This window comes from Archocentrus centrarchus, chromosome 4 (assembly GCF_007364275.1).
Source record: "Archocentrus centrarchus isolate MPI-CPG fArcCen1 chromosome 4, fArcCen1, whole genome shotgun sequence".
NCBI lineage: Eukaryota > Metazoa > Chordata > Actinopteri > Cichliformes > Cichlidae > Archocentrus > Archocentrus centrarchus.
In genome coordinates, this window is record NC_044349.1 from 22005179 (window position 1) to 22024383 (window position 19205).

Consider the following 19205-nt stretch of genomic DNA (forward strand, 5'->3'; position numbering starts at 1 on the left):
TCAGGGTCAGAAAATTGTCACTTTTTGTGTGGAGAACTGCTTTGGGAATGCTTCTGAAACGTCTGCTGCAATTTCAAGCATTGTCTTGGGTGAGAAAAAAATGTGATCTTGACCTTGACAACGATGACAAAGAAGAAACTGCTAAGCTGCTTTCAAAGGGCTCGCCGCAGCGGGCAGCTCCGCATGTTTGATTTGGCAGTTTTTACTCCGGATGCCCTTCCTGATGGAACCACAAAGGGATTTGTGTCTCCTCCTGGGATCAATCTGGGGATCCTTCGCTTGTTAGGCAAATGTATAAACACTGAGTTTGGGTGAACGCCCATTAGGTGATTAGTAGTATTTTAGGAGGAATAGTGATTCTTGTGAATTGTGGAAGGTGGATGCTTACCTCGACATGGCATGAGCTCACTGGATGATTAGCCATTTAAGCTAGTCATACACGATTTTTGTTCAGTAGGCCTAAGGAGGGCCCAGCCTGTGGCCTGTTGCTTTGTCGCAGACAGTTGATTGCTAGTAGACACGGTTGCCTGGGTAACCCTATAATTTATACTAATACTAATGTATTTACCACCCGCTCACATGTCAGTCAAAGATCTCTTGAAGTGGCTGGTCTAAAATGTCTTCCAGTGGCTCATTTCATTATCACATATCAGCTAGGCACTCAAATATTTTGCCCTTGCAGATAGAAAAAGTAAATTTCAAAGTATTCTCTGTGCACTGAAACATTTATAACTTTTTAAATATCTGGTACAGTGCACATTGCTTTGGTTCCTAAGCTTCTTGATGCCTGAGTTTACAGTACATAGTAGGACATTTCAGCTCGTACTATAACTTACAAATGGTGTACCGCGGTGTTAAAAGTAAATGTACCCAGTTAACTTTAACATCTTATTAGTGAAATTAGTTGGTGCAATGCTTTATAGCATCAGAAATAATTGTTTCCCGTAAAAGGGTTAGAATAAATTCGGGGAAAGTTGAAGGTGCACCAAGCATGCTGCATGATGATGTTGGAGGAGGATGTCCAGCCCAAAGAGCTGCAGCATGGCTCTGACTCAGCTGTTAGAACCACTGGGAGAGTCTGGCACAACCTAACTGTGGACAATAACTCAGATCCCATTTGCGCTAGCTTCAGAGCAGAGAATTCAGGTCTTGTCAAAACCACGCGGCTTAGCTGGCTTATTCAGCGTCTGTGTAAAATATTGCTGCTGTGGACGAGAGTAGAGTTGACTGCTGTAAGTCAAACATGTTGTAGTGCTAGCTCAGCAGTCGTTGGAATATTCAACATGTTTGAGGGGAGTTGACTTGATATTTTTTTGCTTGCAGTTCTTTTCATGTTGTTGCTGGTGATCTTTATTTGGGGCTGGAAGGGCAGCATATTTTCTCCATGCAGGAAAAACCCCTCATGTCTGAGTGTCAGAATCCTTTAACATATTGATAAAGCCAGTGATGTTGCATATCCCACATCTGAAAAGGGCTTTAGAAACAAAGAAGACTAAAGTTTCCAAGGTTAAATGGGGATTCACTTGTCATTTTATGTCAGTGGGCACGTTTTAATCGCCCATTGCAGGTTACAGGCACAGTTCATTGGTTTAAGAGGGAAAAGCCTCATTTGATCGTGGCACAGTGCCTGACCCAGTTGACAGCATTTGCCATATTGTTTGGGTGTTGATTAATCCTAATGCAGCTTCAACAAAGCTGGCTGTGGCGTGAAAGTGGAGCAACAGAAAGGCCTGGTGCCAAATCCAGAGAGTAGGGCAAGTAATATGGAGGCGAAATCTCAGAAGTCCCCAGAGCCCATGTTTGACGGTAGAGATGGCCACAGGTTACACACACACACACACACACACACACACACACACACACACACACACACACACACACACTTCCTCCTCCTCTTGCCTGTCTCCCTTTATCATGTGTTTCCTCCCAGATCTAATGTAGTGGTGGGAGGGTCAGGGGCAGAGGGTGCACAGGCATTATTAAGCCCACTTGAATTAACAGAACAGCCCCCAGCCTTTCCTCTAAAGCCTCCAGCTGGGGGGAGCTTAATCCCCATGGTCCCCTGTCTCGCCCATTAAACAAACTCCCCCCGCCCCCTGCTCCATCACTCTGCTGCGCACACACACAGACACAAGTTACACTGTGTGTCTGTGTGTGTGTCTGTGTGTGTGTGTGTGTGTGTGTGTGTGTGTGTGTGTGTGTGTGTGTGTGTGTGTGTGAGAGAGAGAGAGAGAGAGAGAGCGAGAGCGCAACAAGCCTAACTGTGTGTGTCTGATGATTGGGGGGTACTGGACATAGTGAGTGCACACTAATCCACACAGACGCGAGCATGAGAACGCACAAACATACACGTCTGCTTTCTTTTCTGGTAATTATTGCTCTAGTACTTGCATAGAAATAAAAGGATTTTTCCCTTTCAACATCAACAAGTAGAATATACACACACGCATGCACGCACGCACACACACACACACACACACACACACACACACACACACACACACACACACACGGACATTCTTACCAGCCTCAAGGGTCTTATCTGCTTTTTTGTATCTGGGGAACAAATTGAATGTGGGGCTTGACACACGCAGGCCAGCAGATGTCTGGGTCATTGAGGTTAGGCCAGCTGATTAGCATGACAAACACAGCCCTGCATGTGCTCCCCACCCACAAACCCACCCAAACATCACCAACCTGCAGGAGGCCCCTCATTTAAGTGGCCGAGTTGAGGCCATGGGTCACAGGTGATGTTGATTTTAGTGAAGGGCCACAGTGGATGATTGTCAGAGTGCTTTGGGGTTGGTTGAAATGGAGGGGTGTAGACTGGTGCAGCCTTTCTCTTGTTGAGCACACACACATACTGACTTAGACTCAAGTAGGCAGAAAAGATGTGAATACAGATTCAAACACTGACTTATACCTCCTGCTGGAGACTGTCTTCCCAAACTCTGCAAATGCACATTGGGGCCCAGCTAGCTGGGACAGTTCTTTTTTTTTTTCCCATTTCCTAAATATAGGAAAAGTGCAGTGCCAGCATATTTGTCATGTGTTCTTCTTTTGTGTGTTTGCTTGTAGAGGTTTATACATTGATTGTGATATGCAATCTCTGTTCACCCTCTGAATAGTTTATATGTGGGAGCATGCAGTTTTGGGGCAGACCTGTAGACAGTTAAAACATGGATGTATCCACAGCCACAACCACTGGACTCATTATTTTTGGATTCTGCACATTCGTATTTTGGCTCCTTCCATGTTTTTTTTTTGGGAGCACTGAATTGAGTGAAGACTAGGGCTGCAACTAAAGATTATTTTGGTAGGCAAATAATCTGTCAATTATTTTATCGATTAGTCGATTAGTCAATGATTATTTCAATCTTACCTCACCTGTTCAAGCCTGCCCACCTGTTAATATCACCTTGTTGTCTCTTCTCACAATTAAAATAATGACCCATAAAATAAGAGTTTGAAACTAATCAGATGTATTTTTAACATTAATGTGACCATCAAAATAAATATCAAATAAACAATGCATATTAAAGTAAATGCAGTTTTTATTTTTAAATGATAATGTAATGTGCAAATAAATAAAAATGGCCTCTGTCCACAAAACAACTGAAAAATTTAGACGATTCAGTTCATGAAGAGGTTTACGATTCAGAATGAACGCTAATATTAATGTGAGAAAAAAAAATAGGCGCCAACGTAGCTGCTCCTATTGTCTTTCACTCGTTAGCTAACATAACTCAAATGGTGGCGCTTAGCAAGCATTATCCATGAGAGCTTGTTTCCAACAGGTAACGTAACAGAAACCTTAGTGTACAAAGATTAAAAGGTATCAGCGACGCACTAACGTACCCATCCAGAGCTGACGTCACAGCTCCGGGGTGCAGCATCACTGCAACGCTCAGCATTGCAGTGATGCTGCCATGGAATGAAAACTCGCGTTGCACAGTCTGCATTCAGCTTTATTTTTGTTTTCTGTAAAATGCTCCCACACCTTTGACAGTCTGTCTCCATTTTTCTTTTTCTCCAGCCTCCTCTCTGTTCCACCAGCGTTATGTTGTGCATGTTATGTTCTTCTTCCTTGGTATTGTTGTTATTTGCAGACAATGGAGGCAATACTATCCCCATTTCTCCCTGTGGTGCATTGCAGCTACAAAATCTTATGATAAGTGCAACAAAATAGATGGATGGGTTTTAAAATACGACACTTCGAAGATGAAATTCCACATCGACTAATTTTAGTAATCGACGTCATCGATTACGTAAACTGCCATGGGAAACTGGAAAAACATTCGTAAGCACAAATCTAATGAGACAGGGAAGTTAACAAAGGAAAATGGCTGTAACTAAAGCTGTCCAGTGCTCAGAGCCAGCCACAAGCCAGCAGCCTCGTGAAGAGCAAAGGATCAAAGCAGTTATGAGGAAAATTATAGAGACGAGTGAAAAAGAGAAAAAGATCAATGCCCTGTTTTCTGGTGAAGCTATAAACATATAGGAAAACTGTGGAAGTACCTGATATTTGTATTGTTGTATATACAGGATTCTAGTCAGAAAAAAATTTCAACCCGCCGCATGTGTGTTGGAGGGGCGGTAGCATTAGCAAGTTAATGCTAATTAGGTTCCTAATACTATGGTAAATGGTGAATGGTGCGCCCGTTTGCAAATTGCAGTGATAGCAAAGAGTTCCGATAACGAACGGGTGAAATTCTCAGCTCGGCGCAAGACGACCTCAGCATGGCACAGGATCGGGCGATCAACCGCTGGCTAGAACCCTGACATATCTGCACCAGCAACTCATTTTCAGTCATTTATGTGTACATTCCTCCCAGAGGACTTTATTTTCAGTTGTTTAAGTGAGAGAAGATCCTGTAACTTACTTCAGTTTGGGGAAATTTCTTTTATTCTGAAAATAATGTTTTACATTGAAGAAAAGTTGATTTCAGATTTAGTTCTTAGAGAGAAAATCTGTCTGCAAATCTGCTAGAGCTCACTTGGGTCTGAGTGACATAAACTTTGTCGTCACACTGTGAGTGTGAGGCTCCTTGCAGATGTCTGCATGGCTGCAACTTTTATATGGCCATGCGGGCTGAGAAACTGCACTACATTGTATCAATTATGCACATGGACCCTTCAGGCAGACTTCCAGCAGAATTCCCAGAAGTATAATAAGAAAGGCGATCGGTCCATGGTGTTTGCACTGCCGCGGGCACAATGCACAGGCACATCTAATTAATCTAATTAGTAACAGACATACTAGAATTTCACTTAGCAAAACTTCTTGGATGAACTGTACACAACAAGCCATATTATTAGTTAGATAATAACAGCACAAACACAGTCAACAGACCCAGTTCAGTGACTCAAGTTAATGGAGGTGAGACTTAGCAGGCACCAATAGGCTACAGCTAATTGTGTCAGCACATCGATCAACCACACCCATAGCTCCAGTATCCTGTTGGATGGGTTATAAAAAAATTCACTTACTGTAGAATTGCTATGAAGGCAGAAACTATTCATATAGGCCAAACACACGTTTTTAATGCTGTAAAGTTGTTTTAAATGGGAGTCTCTGGGGATTGACTATTTTTGGGGGCAACCTCAAGGGCCCATTAAAGGAACTACACTAAAACAATTTTGAACTCTCTTGCTTCATTTTTCAGATCTGGAGGTTGCTGCTTAGCCGGGCTGGTTTGGCATGGATGGAAAAGGGAGAATATGAAGTGAAACTAAGCTGAATAAATACATTTTTTTTTGTAGGGGGAAATAAAAATATATGATTTTTCATATTGAAATTCAAACTGTATTTTTTTTTTTTTTTATTGTTAGTGATTGAAGGGGTGGGTGTAAGGCCTGAAGTGGGGTTTGACAGAACAATTTCGACAACCACTGGCCTTATACAGAAAACCTATGTGATACATGTGCATTATAATTTGGGTTGGCCTTGATGATAGCATCGGGGTAATTTAGGTTCTGTGGTTCATGATTGCAATTTTAAACCAAAAGCTTTGCAGTTCCCCACATGTATGCTTTTTTTTTGGTGTTTGACTCCATACATAAGTTGTTTTTTGCATGTCTTCAGTTGACAAGTTTCTATACAAGTATGACCACGTTTTTGTGAAATTGCAGATTAATGAACACTTAATTTCAGTGCTGCTATGCAAATATTAGGAGTTGAGTGCATTGAGATCAACTGAAACCCAAAAAGATGACATTATAAACAATGTAGTAATGGACTAGCATTTATATAGGGCTTTTCTAGACTTACTGAGCACTTTAGTCTTCAAGCCACATTTAACCACACATTCACGCAATGATTTATTCTATACATTTAAAGCACTTTGTCTACCATTCATCAGTGGCCAATTTAGAATCTCAAGTTAATCTAACAGGCATGTCTTTGGGCTGTGGTAGTAAACCTGAATATCCAGAGGAAACCCATGCTGGGACACGGAGAACGTGCAAGACCCCAGCTAGGGTCAAAAGTAGGCATCTTCTTGGTGTGAGGTGACAATGCTAAAAATCACATCACTTCAGTTGAGCAGAAGTTGTAATATTCACATAAATCATCAACATCATGATTTATGTTCTGAGTTGGTTTCTGTCACACTTTGCTTTTTCAGTACTCTGTTTCCACCACAGTTGTGGCAAAGCTATAGCATACTGTAGATTAGTTTAGACTTTTTACAATTTTTTTTGGCATTTCCACACTGATTATTTTAATATAATACAGGATTTATATGACTCCAATGAGGAATATGCCTAATAACACAAGCACAAGCACCATCCTCTTGAAGTTTATAGCGCCCTATAGAAGCATCTGGCTTGAACGAAGTACTGAATCAAGGTGATGGAAAACATGTCCCTGCTGTATAAATGATGCACTTTCCTGCTGGGCTAATCAGTTACAAAGCTCTCACCTTGTGGTGATTTTATAGAGGAAAAAAATGAATAAAAATTAACATGAGTTGTTTGAAAATCCAAGATTCTGAGAAAAGAAATAAACAATGACATATTTACAAGGTACCAGGTAACATTTGAGACAAGTCATAAATGCTGATTATGTACTGTATATGTCACAATTACCATGAAATCTACAATTAAGATGCTGCCAGTTATAATATTAAAAATAAAAACAAAATTTGCTGTATTGTAAATCAATGTTTTAGCAGATAAACTAGTGGAAGAATCATAGGAATTTTAACTTTTAATGAATTGTCATATTTTGGCATGAATTTTTAATCTTTAGCTTGTCTAGCCAAGCACCCATGAACTTCTGTGGTGGCGAGGCGTCCATTCTTCATCCATTTGTCCACCCTTCCATCCACAATTAAAAAGAATCATCATTCCTCCTAGAGTATTGGTCAGATTTTCAGTCTTCTTGACTTCTCAGTGGATTGATGGATCATGAACCAGATAAACTACTGAGACAGAAACTAAAGATTTCACCGAAACATAAGAATTGCAAGTTGAGTTGTCTGTGCATCGCTTTGTCAGCTCGGCTGCTTTGCCTTACACAAAATACCACAGCAAATTTACCAGAAAGAATGTGAATATAAATAAAAACAGATGTCATGTTTTTGGTTTTGCTCAAGTCTGCTGAAGCTACTGGCGTGCGTGTGTGTGTGTGTGTGTGTGTGTGTGTGTGTGTGTGTGTGTGTGTGTGTGTGTATTTCTGCTGCATTGCGTTTATGGATGAGGCCTGCATGTCAATGTTACAAATTCACAAGTAATAGATGGCTTTGTTCATGTGGCGTGGCCTTTTGTTGTCTGTATACATTATTTTCTTTTAGCATGTGTACAGGTTGTATGTGTGTGTTCGTGTTTCCACACAGAAAAAAAAAAACTGCAGTAATGACTCTGTGCTTGTGTGTCTTTGCATGCATGTTCACAAGTTCCTCTGGAAGTGTATGTGTGTTTTTGTGTGGGAGTTAATTTTGGGGTGGGGGGGTGGGGGGGTAAGGAACTGCATCAGTATTCAGCAGTTGCTTCCTAGGAGGAGAGTGTGGGAGGTGGGAAGAAAGGAGGGTGGTGGTGGGTGGAGTAAACCTTCCCCAGAGCAGAACGGTGCGATGGGCTGGAACAAAGCGGCTCGACGGGAGGCGGCTTGATTGCCCCTGCCTGGCCACGGCCCGCAGATCTGCCAAAATGCAAAGGAGAATTAGCTGTTCTGTTTGTGTGCCTAACAGCAGTAAGGCCATGACTGAAACAATATGTTACCATGTCCCCACTAACAGCCCTTTCAGAGACCATTCACAGCAAGGCAGTGAGATTCTCCTTTGCTCAGTCAGTCCTAGGCCCATTATTAAAAACTAATTTGGATACTGTGACATACTGTTAGTTTAAACATGACCAAACACATACTGGCATTTATAATTTTCCAGCATGATATAAAGAGTACTCATTAGCATTCACTTGAAATTACAATACTAGGAATCAGGGGGAAAAAATATATGCAAAACAACTTTGAGTTCCCCGGTGTCACACATGTTAGTTCTCCAGCTTTCTGCTTTCATTGTTCGCTTACTTGTTGCAAACTTTGGGACTAATCTTCCCTTCTTCGTTCCCAGTCTTTCCTTCTTATCTGGCTGTTGTAAGTAATAACCTTGGTTTTTACAAGCAGGCATCAATCATCTACACAGCCGTACTGGGTGTAATCTTAAAGCCCCCCTTCTGTGAGTCTGGCTTTAATCTCAGCCATGGTTTCCAAACCCACAGTACTGTCGGCCTCACCACTTTCCCCACTTTTGACAAATTGCCCATTTCCCTTGGCTTTGCAATCTCTGCACTCTTTTCCTGTGTGTGTGTGTGTGTGTGTGTGTGTGTGTGTGTGTGTGTGTGTGTGTGTGCGCGTGTGTGTGTGTGTGTGTGTTACAGTATGCCTCCCCCACCTTATGTTAGCTGTTTTTGTGAACAAGCCTCTGTGTGTGTGCGTGCGTGTGTGTGTGTGTGTGTGTGTGTGTGTGTTTGGGTATAGTGTACTATATTTTTGTACACAGGTGCATCTGTGTTTGCAGGGCAGATTGCCGTAAGTATCATGTTTGTGTGTGTTTGTATTGTGTACTTGGCTGGCCTTGCGCAGGGGGGGTCAAGATGGTTCAGAATGGGGAGGGAAGGGAAGGTAAGACATGCCAAGCCTATGTTTGCAAGGGCACTTCACTCGAAGTGATAAAAGTAGAATAATCCCCTTTAAAGCGTCTTAACGAGGTCAAATCTATTGGGCTGCAAGAGGGAGGTGTGTGTGTGTATGTGTGTGTGTTGTAGGGATAACGCTGCAGAAATGGGGGTAAGCCTCTGCTTGGTTTGTGAGAGATAATAATCAAAATCAAATTCCTGGCCGAAACAGGATTAGGCTCTCCCCGTGCTCTAAAGCCCCTGTCCAGAGCGGCTGAAGACACAATCCTATTCCTCAGCCTCTCCTCTCTGATACACATACACACACTCAGCAGCTAACATAGCAAGGCTTCCTTTTGGCCCAGACAGTGTTGGCTGGGGGGTGAGCTTGGATGTGGGCCAGTTAGCCCTGTCCCTCTCTCAGATCACTGGGCTCATATGCTTTAGTCCAAACACTAATCCGGGATATTTAGATGGAATTGTTTGGTTGGAGCTATTCTTAGATGGAGGATGTGATCTTGTTTGCTGCTCATGTATTAGCAAAAAGCTTAAGCCCTCAAAGGCTCTGTGAATCATGTCAGGGTGGATTTTTGCTGAAGGGTTTGCCCAAATAAACGCGTACACCATGTGTTCTTGTCACCAATACAAAGAGACAAGATGATGGGGGCCAATGCTGCATGTGGAAACCTATAATGAACAAAAGAAGCTGAGAATATGAGCATTTCTTGGGTCACCTCCTATTGCAGTATTTATTACTCAAAAAGGTAACTATTCATGATTGTGTTGGTGCATCCATGATTGATGCATCAATACTAGTATAAAGTATTGGATCAGATGAATGAGGAGAAATAGGAAGTACAACGAAGCTCAAACTGCTCTGCTAAATTGTCAAAAGCTGTAAAATTCAGTTACTTTAACGCAAGGACATTTTGACAAAACACTTAATTATGGCTCAGTCACGCTAGAATGATGACAGTCTCCTTGCCACTAGGAAAGGCCGGTGGTTGCCTGGTGATTGCATTGAATTCTTTCACCAGCAGCCACTGATTGCAAGTAGTTGCAGTGACCAGAGGTTGAAGGTGTTGCATGCTCAATCTCTGGACAGCTATTTTCAACTGTAAGGCAATTACACAGGTGACCTGGTGGGAGGGAACAACCTGGACTGACTGCAATCACTCTCAGACAGATTGGCGAAGGCTTGCATGTAATTGCCTTCTAAATGCATAAATGCAGACAGATTTCCAACATCAGTCTGAGTCAGTCTGTGCCGATGAGTTCGACTCATCTGTGATGAGTCTGTTTGCAGTAAGGTGAGATGATTGCTTACTGGTTATACACCTATATAAAAGCAAGGTTGCTGAGTTCATGTGTAATTTTGCTGTTAAATCGCTGTCTTGCAGCAACTGATTGTGGAGGAATTTCTGACTTACTGTTTCAGTTCTATGAGGTTCTGGCTGGACTAACGGTTAATCTGCACATTATCACAAACAAATTTCATGTAATTGCCAAATTGACCCCATTCAGTTGTAAACTGATGGCAGACTGACTCCATCTTATTGTGGTTTTATTGCTGTCTTGAAGCACCAGAGTCACTTTAAAGACGGAAACTGACTGTGAGTGGTTGTCGACCTGGTCCCGTCTTTGAAACAGCTATTTCAAAGACAGTGAGATTGCAAGTTCATTGCACGTGATCGCGATAATTTTGCCGTGCTGTAGTCTCCAGCTGTTACTTTTCCTGGTGTGACTGTAGAATTATATAACGCAGAGCTCAAGGAGTGTTACTAATTGGAGAAATGAAACACAGCAACACTTTTTCTGCACACATAGCAAGCATAAGTGTTTGAAACGTTCTCTAAACTATGTTTAATTTCAGTGGCATAAGACACTGCATGTATAAAATCACCAATCAGAGCTGATAAAAAATGTTTAAAAGACTTTGACCCCACACACCCTTCCTGCTGGAACATGTGCTGAAACGGAAGCTGCTAAAAAGATGCTTTTGCTGTGCATTTAATGCAGCCACAGGCTGTGAGTGCAGTAACTACATCATGTCGTCTCATCTGCTGCAGGACTGCTGAACCTACTGATTCTCAACTAGTATTTGGATCATAAATGAGAAAAAAAAAACATCTTACCAATCAAGCTAAAGCGTGTCTTCACTATCACTGGATTTTTGTGGTGCTTTTAACTTTTATGGTTGAAAATCTGCATTATTATTGAGTACTTGGTATTGGCAAATGCCCAAATGTACCCACTTGTACTTGATGTAAAAGTAAGTTGCACTAGGGCAGGGGTCGGCAACCCGCGGCTCATTCAGGCTTAATCTGCAGCTCTGTGCGGCTCGCGGAAGTAAATTATAAGTATCCAATTAAAGTGCATTTTATTTTTGTCAGTTTGGTTCTTGTTGTAGTTGGAACAAAAATTGGAACATTATTGTGATCATGAAATATTAAAATAAAATCATTTTATTTATTTATTTATTTTAGTTTCTCAATATATGCGTCACTCGCGGTAGCCGCTACCGGCTTCCGCTAGTATTTGCGGCTCTCACTGTTTTGTTTTCCGTGGAAACCGGGTTCAAATGGCTCTTTCCGTATTACAGGTTGCCGACCCCTGCACTAGGGCATCACCCACATACATACTGCCAGTAATAAATTACCCTAAAATTTATAATCTCACCTTCAGACTCAGCTAAAAAAAAAAAGATTAAATTTTATTTTTTTTGCTTTCAGCAGAAAAAAAAATCAGATGGAAATATCCTTTATTTTCAGTCACATAGGAAAAGCTTTATGCTTGAATAATAAAAATGTGTCTATACACTACACTAAGATGGGCAGTGGGAATCTGTGATGGACAGAAGAGCCGGATGGCTCAAATGGCATCGCTGAGACTGTTGCTATGGAGCAAACAACCTGGCATTGAAAAATAGGCCAACTGTTCGTCAGTGTGTATCTTCTGCATTCATTTAAAAGTGGGAGTGAGATAACATCCAGTCATTAGTGAGTGATTACAATGCCAAGGTTTCATCCCTGCCCCCAGCACACACACACACACACACACACACACACACACACACACACACACACACACACACACACACACACACACACACACACAGAGAAATGCACTCCGGCTGAGATGTAAACAGTTAGGCAGTGCTCCAGGAAATACAATCCCCACACTGCTGCTACCCTCAGGCAGGATTTATACTGAGGAGGATGTTTTCCAATGTATCCTGCTGTTATTTTGTGTGTGTGTGTATGTGTATGTGTATGTGTGTGTGTGTGTGTGTGTGTAAAGCTGAGCGCCCTCTGTAATCTCTATCCCTTGCCATCACTTTTGTCGACTGATCTGTGGAGCAGAAACGGCCTTAGCCTGATTCTTATTTAAAATAGACATTATGGTTCACAGTAGATTTCACATGGATTGGACCAGATGATGAGGCCAGGAAGGGTGGGTGCTTGGGGAGGGCGGGGTGGGGTGGGGGTGGGGGTGGGCGATGAGTGTGCTTAGGGTTGGTGGGTGGGGGATGGAGGTGGGGCAGCAATTTCCTGAAACGATGAATCCCATTTATTCGCTGAAGACTGTCTCAATTGCCTCACCAGCGCACAAAGCTTTTTAATGCTTTAATTACGTCTCAAAGGAGCAGGGCAGAATCAAATTAGAGACTGTCCTACATTTAGGTGCTGTGTGCACACGTTTGTGTGTGTATTATGCAAATTTTACATGTGAGTGTGAGTGTCTGTGTATGTGTGTATGTGTGTGGGCTGTTGTATCCTTGTGTATGATTCATGGCAGAGAATATTTGTTCCTCTGGCAGCCAAGCATCATACATAGAGGCTTATCACACCCCACACACAGATGTGAACACACACTTACACACACACATCCTCTCAACCGTTTACGCTGTCTAGGCTATTCCTCTGCAACACAAACAAAATCATACACACACACACACTAGCCTAGTGGACAAACACACACTCACTCACGCAGCATGCAGACACCTTTTTTTGTCACCGCAGATGGCATGTGTCACAATATTATGGCAGTATTTCATTAACATTATGGGCATCCATCTGTTGTGTGCTCTCAGGTCCCCATAGAGCACCTTGTTTTGGTCACTGACAGAGAAAAAGATAATAAACATTGTTAACAGTGTATGTTTCACAGGGCTTGGATAGCCTTACATACTCTGGTTGTAGAGTGGCAAAAATATCTGGCCAGCACTGTGAGAATTGTGCTTCGGACTCTTGTACTTTGCTGGATGTCTTATCAGAAAATGGATTGATTTTGCTATAGAGTTTTGAAATGGCTCTAAAAACCGTGAAACTTTTTTTTTTTTTTTTGATAAGTTATATTGACTTATGCAGCCACTTGTGGGCAGCTGCCAACCACTTTCTTTGGTTATTTGGTCTGGTAGCTCTCATTGAAAATACTATATATATATATATATATATATATATATATATATATATATATATATATATATATATATATATATATATATATATATATATTGTGCCTCTTGAGTTTTATATATATATATATATATATATATATATATATATATATATATATATATATATAAAACTCAAGAGGCACAATTACCAATCGGCAATAATGGCAAGATGTGAAAATATCATCAATGATTTGGAGTCAAAGTTGGGCTAATAAGCAGCAGGTACACAGTGGGCAACACATCTATGACCAGTTTTAATAATCATTTCAGGTTCTTGCAGGCTGCAGATACATTTCTAGATCTCAGTGTGGAGGAGTCATATTTGTCAAACACAGTTTGCCTGTTTAGTGAAGCTGAGCCACTTGTTCTTATTCTTTTTATACTTTTTATCATGTAACATTTTCATTATCTTGCTTGATGATCATCTCTCAGGTCTATCATCACTGTTACTTTACTGAGTTTATTTTCTTAATTGAAATATTTTAACTATAGCACCCAAAGGCTGATTTGTTATTTAAGGCTGGTAGGGAGTTATATAATATGAATTTCTTGCTGCCACATCCAACATTTCTGACCTGTTTCACAAGACAGTGATGGGGGAGGTTACACAGAAAAGATATCAGTGTCATAAGGGTCCTGATCTGGCCCTCATGAGCCTTGGTATTTGGTTTCATGGTGTTACTTTTGAAATTCTTGCTCATTTTCTTGCTTGCAGGGAGGAAATCGGATCTTGAGCAACAGCTCTACCCTCTGGCACAGGGGGCAACCTGTACATAGACACACAAACATGGACACACAGTGCAGCGTGAGCTCCACGGCTGCCTCTAGCCAAGTGCCTTGTGTTGACACAGGCTCTGTGTGGCACAGGCCCATATAGCTGAGCTGTTTGCTGAGTTTGGTCCACGCCGTACTGGCTAGAGAGATAATGGAAAAGGTTATTCTTCTTTACAGTCGAAGCCTCTGTCTCTGAGCAGCAGCTTGGTTTGTTTGGGACTGGGGGTTTTTTGTGTCTGTAGGCAGAATGATAATGTCAGGGCTTCTCGTAACATTTGAAAGTGTAATGGCTGAGGTCACTGTCACAGTTTTGCTGGACTGCATGTTTTTTGTTTTTCTAAATAAATCTCTAAGTGACCGCGCCCCTTCCAACCTTAAAGATTCTGATTTTCCCAAATGTTTCGTGACCATAATATGAAATACATTAAATACAAGTATGTGTACAGATACTATAATATGTTTTTACCTTGAGAGAATTCCCTCCCTACTCTTAACTGTGTTGGAGCCAAGTACTGTCTACTGAGCCATAAAGCAAAAAAAGGTTCTTCAGCATTTGAAGGAAGAAGATCTGATCTTACAACCCTGAAGCTATCTTGTTGCTTTGCATAGTCTCAGTCTATTGTTCTGTGAATGCAAAGGAGGTGATTAGTAGTTAAAAATGAGACTAAGTGGCATGTCGTGGGGAGCAGGGTAAAAGTGACAGGTCATTCTTAACAGTCAGACTAGCTTCCTGTAAGTGCTGCAATCAGAATTCTGATGGTTTTTTGAACCTGCTCTATCATACTGGGAAAATGTCTTTTTTTTTTTTTTTCCTCTCTCTCTCCCCAACCTGACCCATTATGCAGCCTGCTGAGAAATAATGAGATTTTGTCCCTATTTGGGTTTGATGCTCGCTGTGCTCCAACACACAACCAATGCATCCACTGCTGCCTGGGGAATGTAGTGTTGAGAGAATTACAATAAGGGCTAATAGCAGCATCTAGGCTAGGCAAATGAACGATGATGATGTTTGTTAAAAGGCCCAAAGCCTCTTTGACATGACATGGGTGCCATTTGGTGCACAGTATATCCAAAGTGCTCTTATTTTCTTTTTCAGTATGGCAGGCTTATTTTGAATGCACTTTGGGCGTTATAACAGTGTTGTGAGTTAAAACAGTTTAAGATAACAGTTTTTTTTTTAAATTGGTAGTCCTACTTTCTTTAATTGTCTTTTCCCAGTGAAACAAATGAGCAACCCATGTAACTTTGACTTGCACTATACCATGCCACGCATTTACTGAGACAGCTGCAATAGCATGCCCTCGTGTAAACACCAACTAGAATTTTTCTATTTTTTACTCCAGATATTTGTATATTTTTATCTTGCGTCCCATGATGTGTGAATTTCATATTTAATTTTTATTTATGTATTTCTAAAATGTGTGAATTATTTTTTGTTCTTATTTATATATTTTTACCACTTAGTATCGGCTGCAGGTACAAAATACATTTCTCTGTGTATAACTGTGCATGTGGCAAATAAAAGTTTATGTGATGGGAGGCAAAAGTTGTAAGATAAAGTTTAAGATCTTTTTTAAGGCGTCAGTGGGCACCACTATAGTTCACCAAGCTGAGCCAATATGCTGAAGGCTACTGCAGGGCCCTGGGTTTGAGTCCGTCCCTGACCATTTCCTGTGTGCCACCCCCTCCCCCCCTTTCCTGTCTGCTCTCTGTGCTTTCCTATCAATAAAGGCAAAATGCCAGAAATAAATCTTAAAAAAAAAAAAAAAAAGAGAGAGAAAAAATCAGTGGAACACAGAGAATGATCCTCATCAATACAAACAATGTTTTTGTTTGTATTGATACAGCAAACAATGTTTTTGTTTGTATTGATGAGGGAGAAAAACCTGAACTTGTCTGGTATTTAAAGAGATCCTCCAAATTAGCCCCAAATGGACAATCTCATTGTGTTATTTTATGTATACCAATTTGGCATTTGACTTTCATGGATCAGCCACAACATTAAGAACAATGACTGAAGTAAATTCAGATTTAGTCATCTGCAGTGGGTCCTGGGTACCTTGAAACCTACCACCCACCAAAACAGCCTGCACCAGCAAGACAGTGCTCCCAGCCACAATGCTCAGGAATGGCTTGGATCACAGCAAGAGTTAAAGGCATTGACTGAGATCCCAACATCATTGAGCATCCAAAGTAGGCCTTTCCATGGAAGCTGATCCGTGGAAGCCCCACCCACAACACTCAAAGGATCCGCTTCCAGCATCCCTTTTCCAAGATAACACGGGAACTTCCCAGACATCCTGTGTCTGTGCCCCGTTAGGTCATACCTTGTTTTTGTTGGCACAAGGGTAACCTACACAATATTCAGTGTAGTTATACATATAGTGATGCTGTCTTTGCTGCCTATTTCTACTTCACACATGCTTTGCAGAAACTGCTAGTACTGTTGCAGTGTGGCAGAGAGATAACATCAGCGTGGGAATTGAAGTTTCCCATAACAGTGCTTTAAAAATGTATAATTATTTATACAAGAAGCAGGCCTGTAGGTTTAGCCATTGCCACTCAGAGTGAATGACAATGAATAACAAAAACAAATATTAAAATAATTATTACACACTTTCTATTACAATTTTGCCTCATGCTTCATCAATCAAAAGGATGTTATGGCTCACAGCATGTGCTGTTTTTTATCACAGCCCTGGCTAATAACTCATACGGTTTCTTCAGCAGTGTAAAAAAAAAAAAAAGCTGCATGTGCCAAACCAAGGACAGACTGAGTCTGTGTTATGTCTATTGAAGGTTAAATAGGGGTGTGTTTTAATCTATTTATGGCTAATTATGGCTGTGTGTGGGTCAGGCTTGGGTGCTGGTGTGTAACAGAACGGTTCGTTTGCAGGAGTTTAAAAACTGGCAGGAACATTAGGTTTACGTGTGCCTTTTGATGTGCATACACACAGTTTTAGGGTTTTTCATTTGGCCCGTCGCGTGTGGAAACATACTTGGCAAACAATTTCTTAGTAATGCTTTACTCGTTGGAGTGTGGCAAATTGAAAACTGTTTGATTTCATGTTCGTGTTTTTAATTATTTCTCCCACATTGCTCTCTTGCTTCTCTTTCTTTCACTCCTCATCTCATCTTCTTTCAACGTGGTTCTTAGTGTTTTTTCTCTAATGTGTTTCTCTCTTTTTTTGCAGGCCTCATCGCAGCAGCTGAAATTCACGACTTCTGACTCCTGTGACAGAATCAAGGATGAGTTCCAGTTTCTTCAAGCACAGTACCACAGGTGAACACACTGGTGCACACAAATGCACACAAAAACAAAATGGAAATGCTTTACATATGACAGCCTATTAAGTTCAACTCTTTATAATAAGGAGTATATCCCCGGGCTGTACATGTATTTCTTAGCATTTCTGTTTATTAAACATACTGTATTTTTGTAGCAGTAGCTGCATTGTTAAACAAATGAACTGAGCTGCATTATGGCAGCAAAAACCTACTATTTCTTGGTCATGAATGGCTTTTAATGTAAATGTATGTCTTTTTTTAACACTTCGTTTTACATCATGCAATCACATACAGTTACACTTGGAAACTGCCTGAGTCTGCAGCTAGCTAATACTCAGAATCAGTGAAGTAGATTATATTTGTTGAGTATATTCAGAGAACATTTACTGTCTTAATATTAAATAAATTCAAACAGGAGAATGATAATTCATTTTATAGGAATTGGAAAGAACTAGCAAACAGAGGGTTTGAAGATGGTACACATCCTCTTAATTAATTTTAATCAAATACAAAGAACAAAATATGATAACAGTTCCAGAATTGCATATGTATTTAATTTAAAAAATAAGGAACGATAAACATTGTTTGCAGGAAACCTTCAAGAAATGATCTGAAAATTGTTAGAAAAAATAGACTTTTAAAATGAATGTTTGCAGCCAAACACAGTCTGAACTTGACGAGGACCCCTCTGTGGTAAGAAAAAATCGAGATGTGTGCCTTTGTTTCAGTTGGATCTCAGCTCTACCATCATACTGCTCACTCAGGAAACCTTTATTGACTCATACCTAAATCAATCTCGTTTACCCTCGGTTATTGATCTTCCTTTACTGCTTAAATACCACTACAACTCCAGAAGTCTGAGGTACTTCCAAATTCCGACCTTCACCGATCTGTTTGATAGCTGTTGTAAAGAGGAGGGATGCCACGGGGTCTGCATCAAAAAAATCTGCTCTTTGTGAGAATGGAGTCTTTGAAGGCTGTCTTCCTTCCTGAGGAGGTTGGTTTGTTCCTCTGTACCTGTACTCCCAGAACCTTCCAGAGGCTTGCCTCAGCCGGTTACAGACACAGGCAAAGGCAGATGAAAGAGTAACATTTTGTGTGTAAAATCCTTGCTCTGGTCTGATCACTGTTGTTTGTAGGGGATTCTAAAGCTGCAGTAATGCCCTGTGTGTCTTTTTCCTCGGCTTTGGTTTTTGTAATTCCCACAACAGCGAGCAGCACCGTTTAACCCCCTTCAGAGAGTCACAGCGCAGTTGAAAGAATACCGTTTTTGTCTGAGCATACAGAACATGCATACAGTTCCTATTGACTCAGGAGGGGGGCTAGGATTGGGCGGGGGGGGGCTTGGGAGCCATAGACAAGGCTTTGTAGTACTGTGCTGAGCTGCGTGTGTCTGTTGCTGAAGATTTTAAAAAGGCAAATGTACCGCAGGCGTTCCCCCGGGTATAGTACCGAGCATTGTAGCTGTCGCTGTCTTCTTCTCCCCACCCACCATCCCACCCTCCTTCCCCCGTCTCTTCTCCCCTCCCCTCGTTCACATGCATAAATAGATCAGGGAATACATAAA

The 19205-nt window shown here is 41.2% G+C and overlaps 1 protein-coding gene across 2 annotated transcripts in view; it reads left to right on the forward strand.

Moving 5' to 3' along the window:
• tle5 (TLE family member 5, transcriptional modulator) overlaps positions 1 to 19205 on the forward strand; it is a 48173-nt gene that overhangs the window by 5751 nt on the left and 23217 nt on the right. For both annotated transcript variants that reach the window (XM_030727812.1, XM_030727814.1), the window contains exon 2: positions 17545 to 17633. In XM_030727812.1, coding sequence (XP_030583672.1) covers positions 17545 to 17633 — 89 coding nt within the window. The remainder of the gene's footprint in view (positions 1 to 17544; positions 17634 to 19205) is intronic.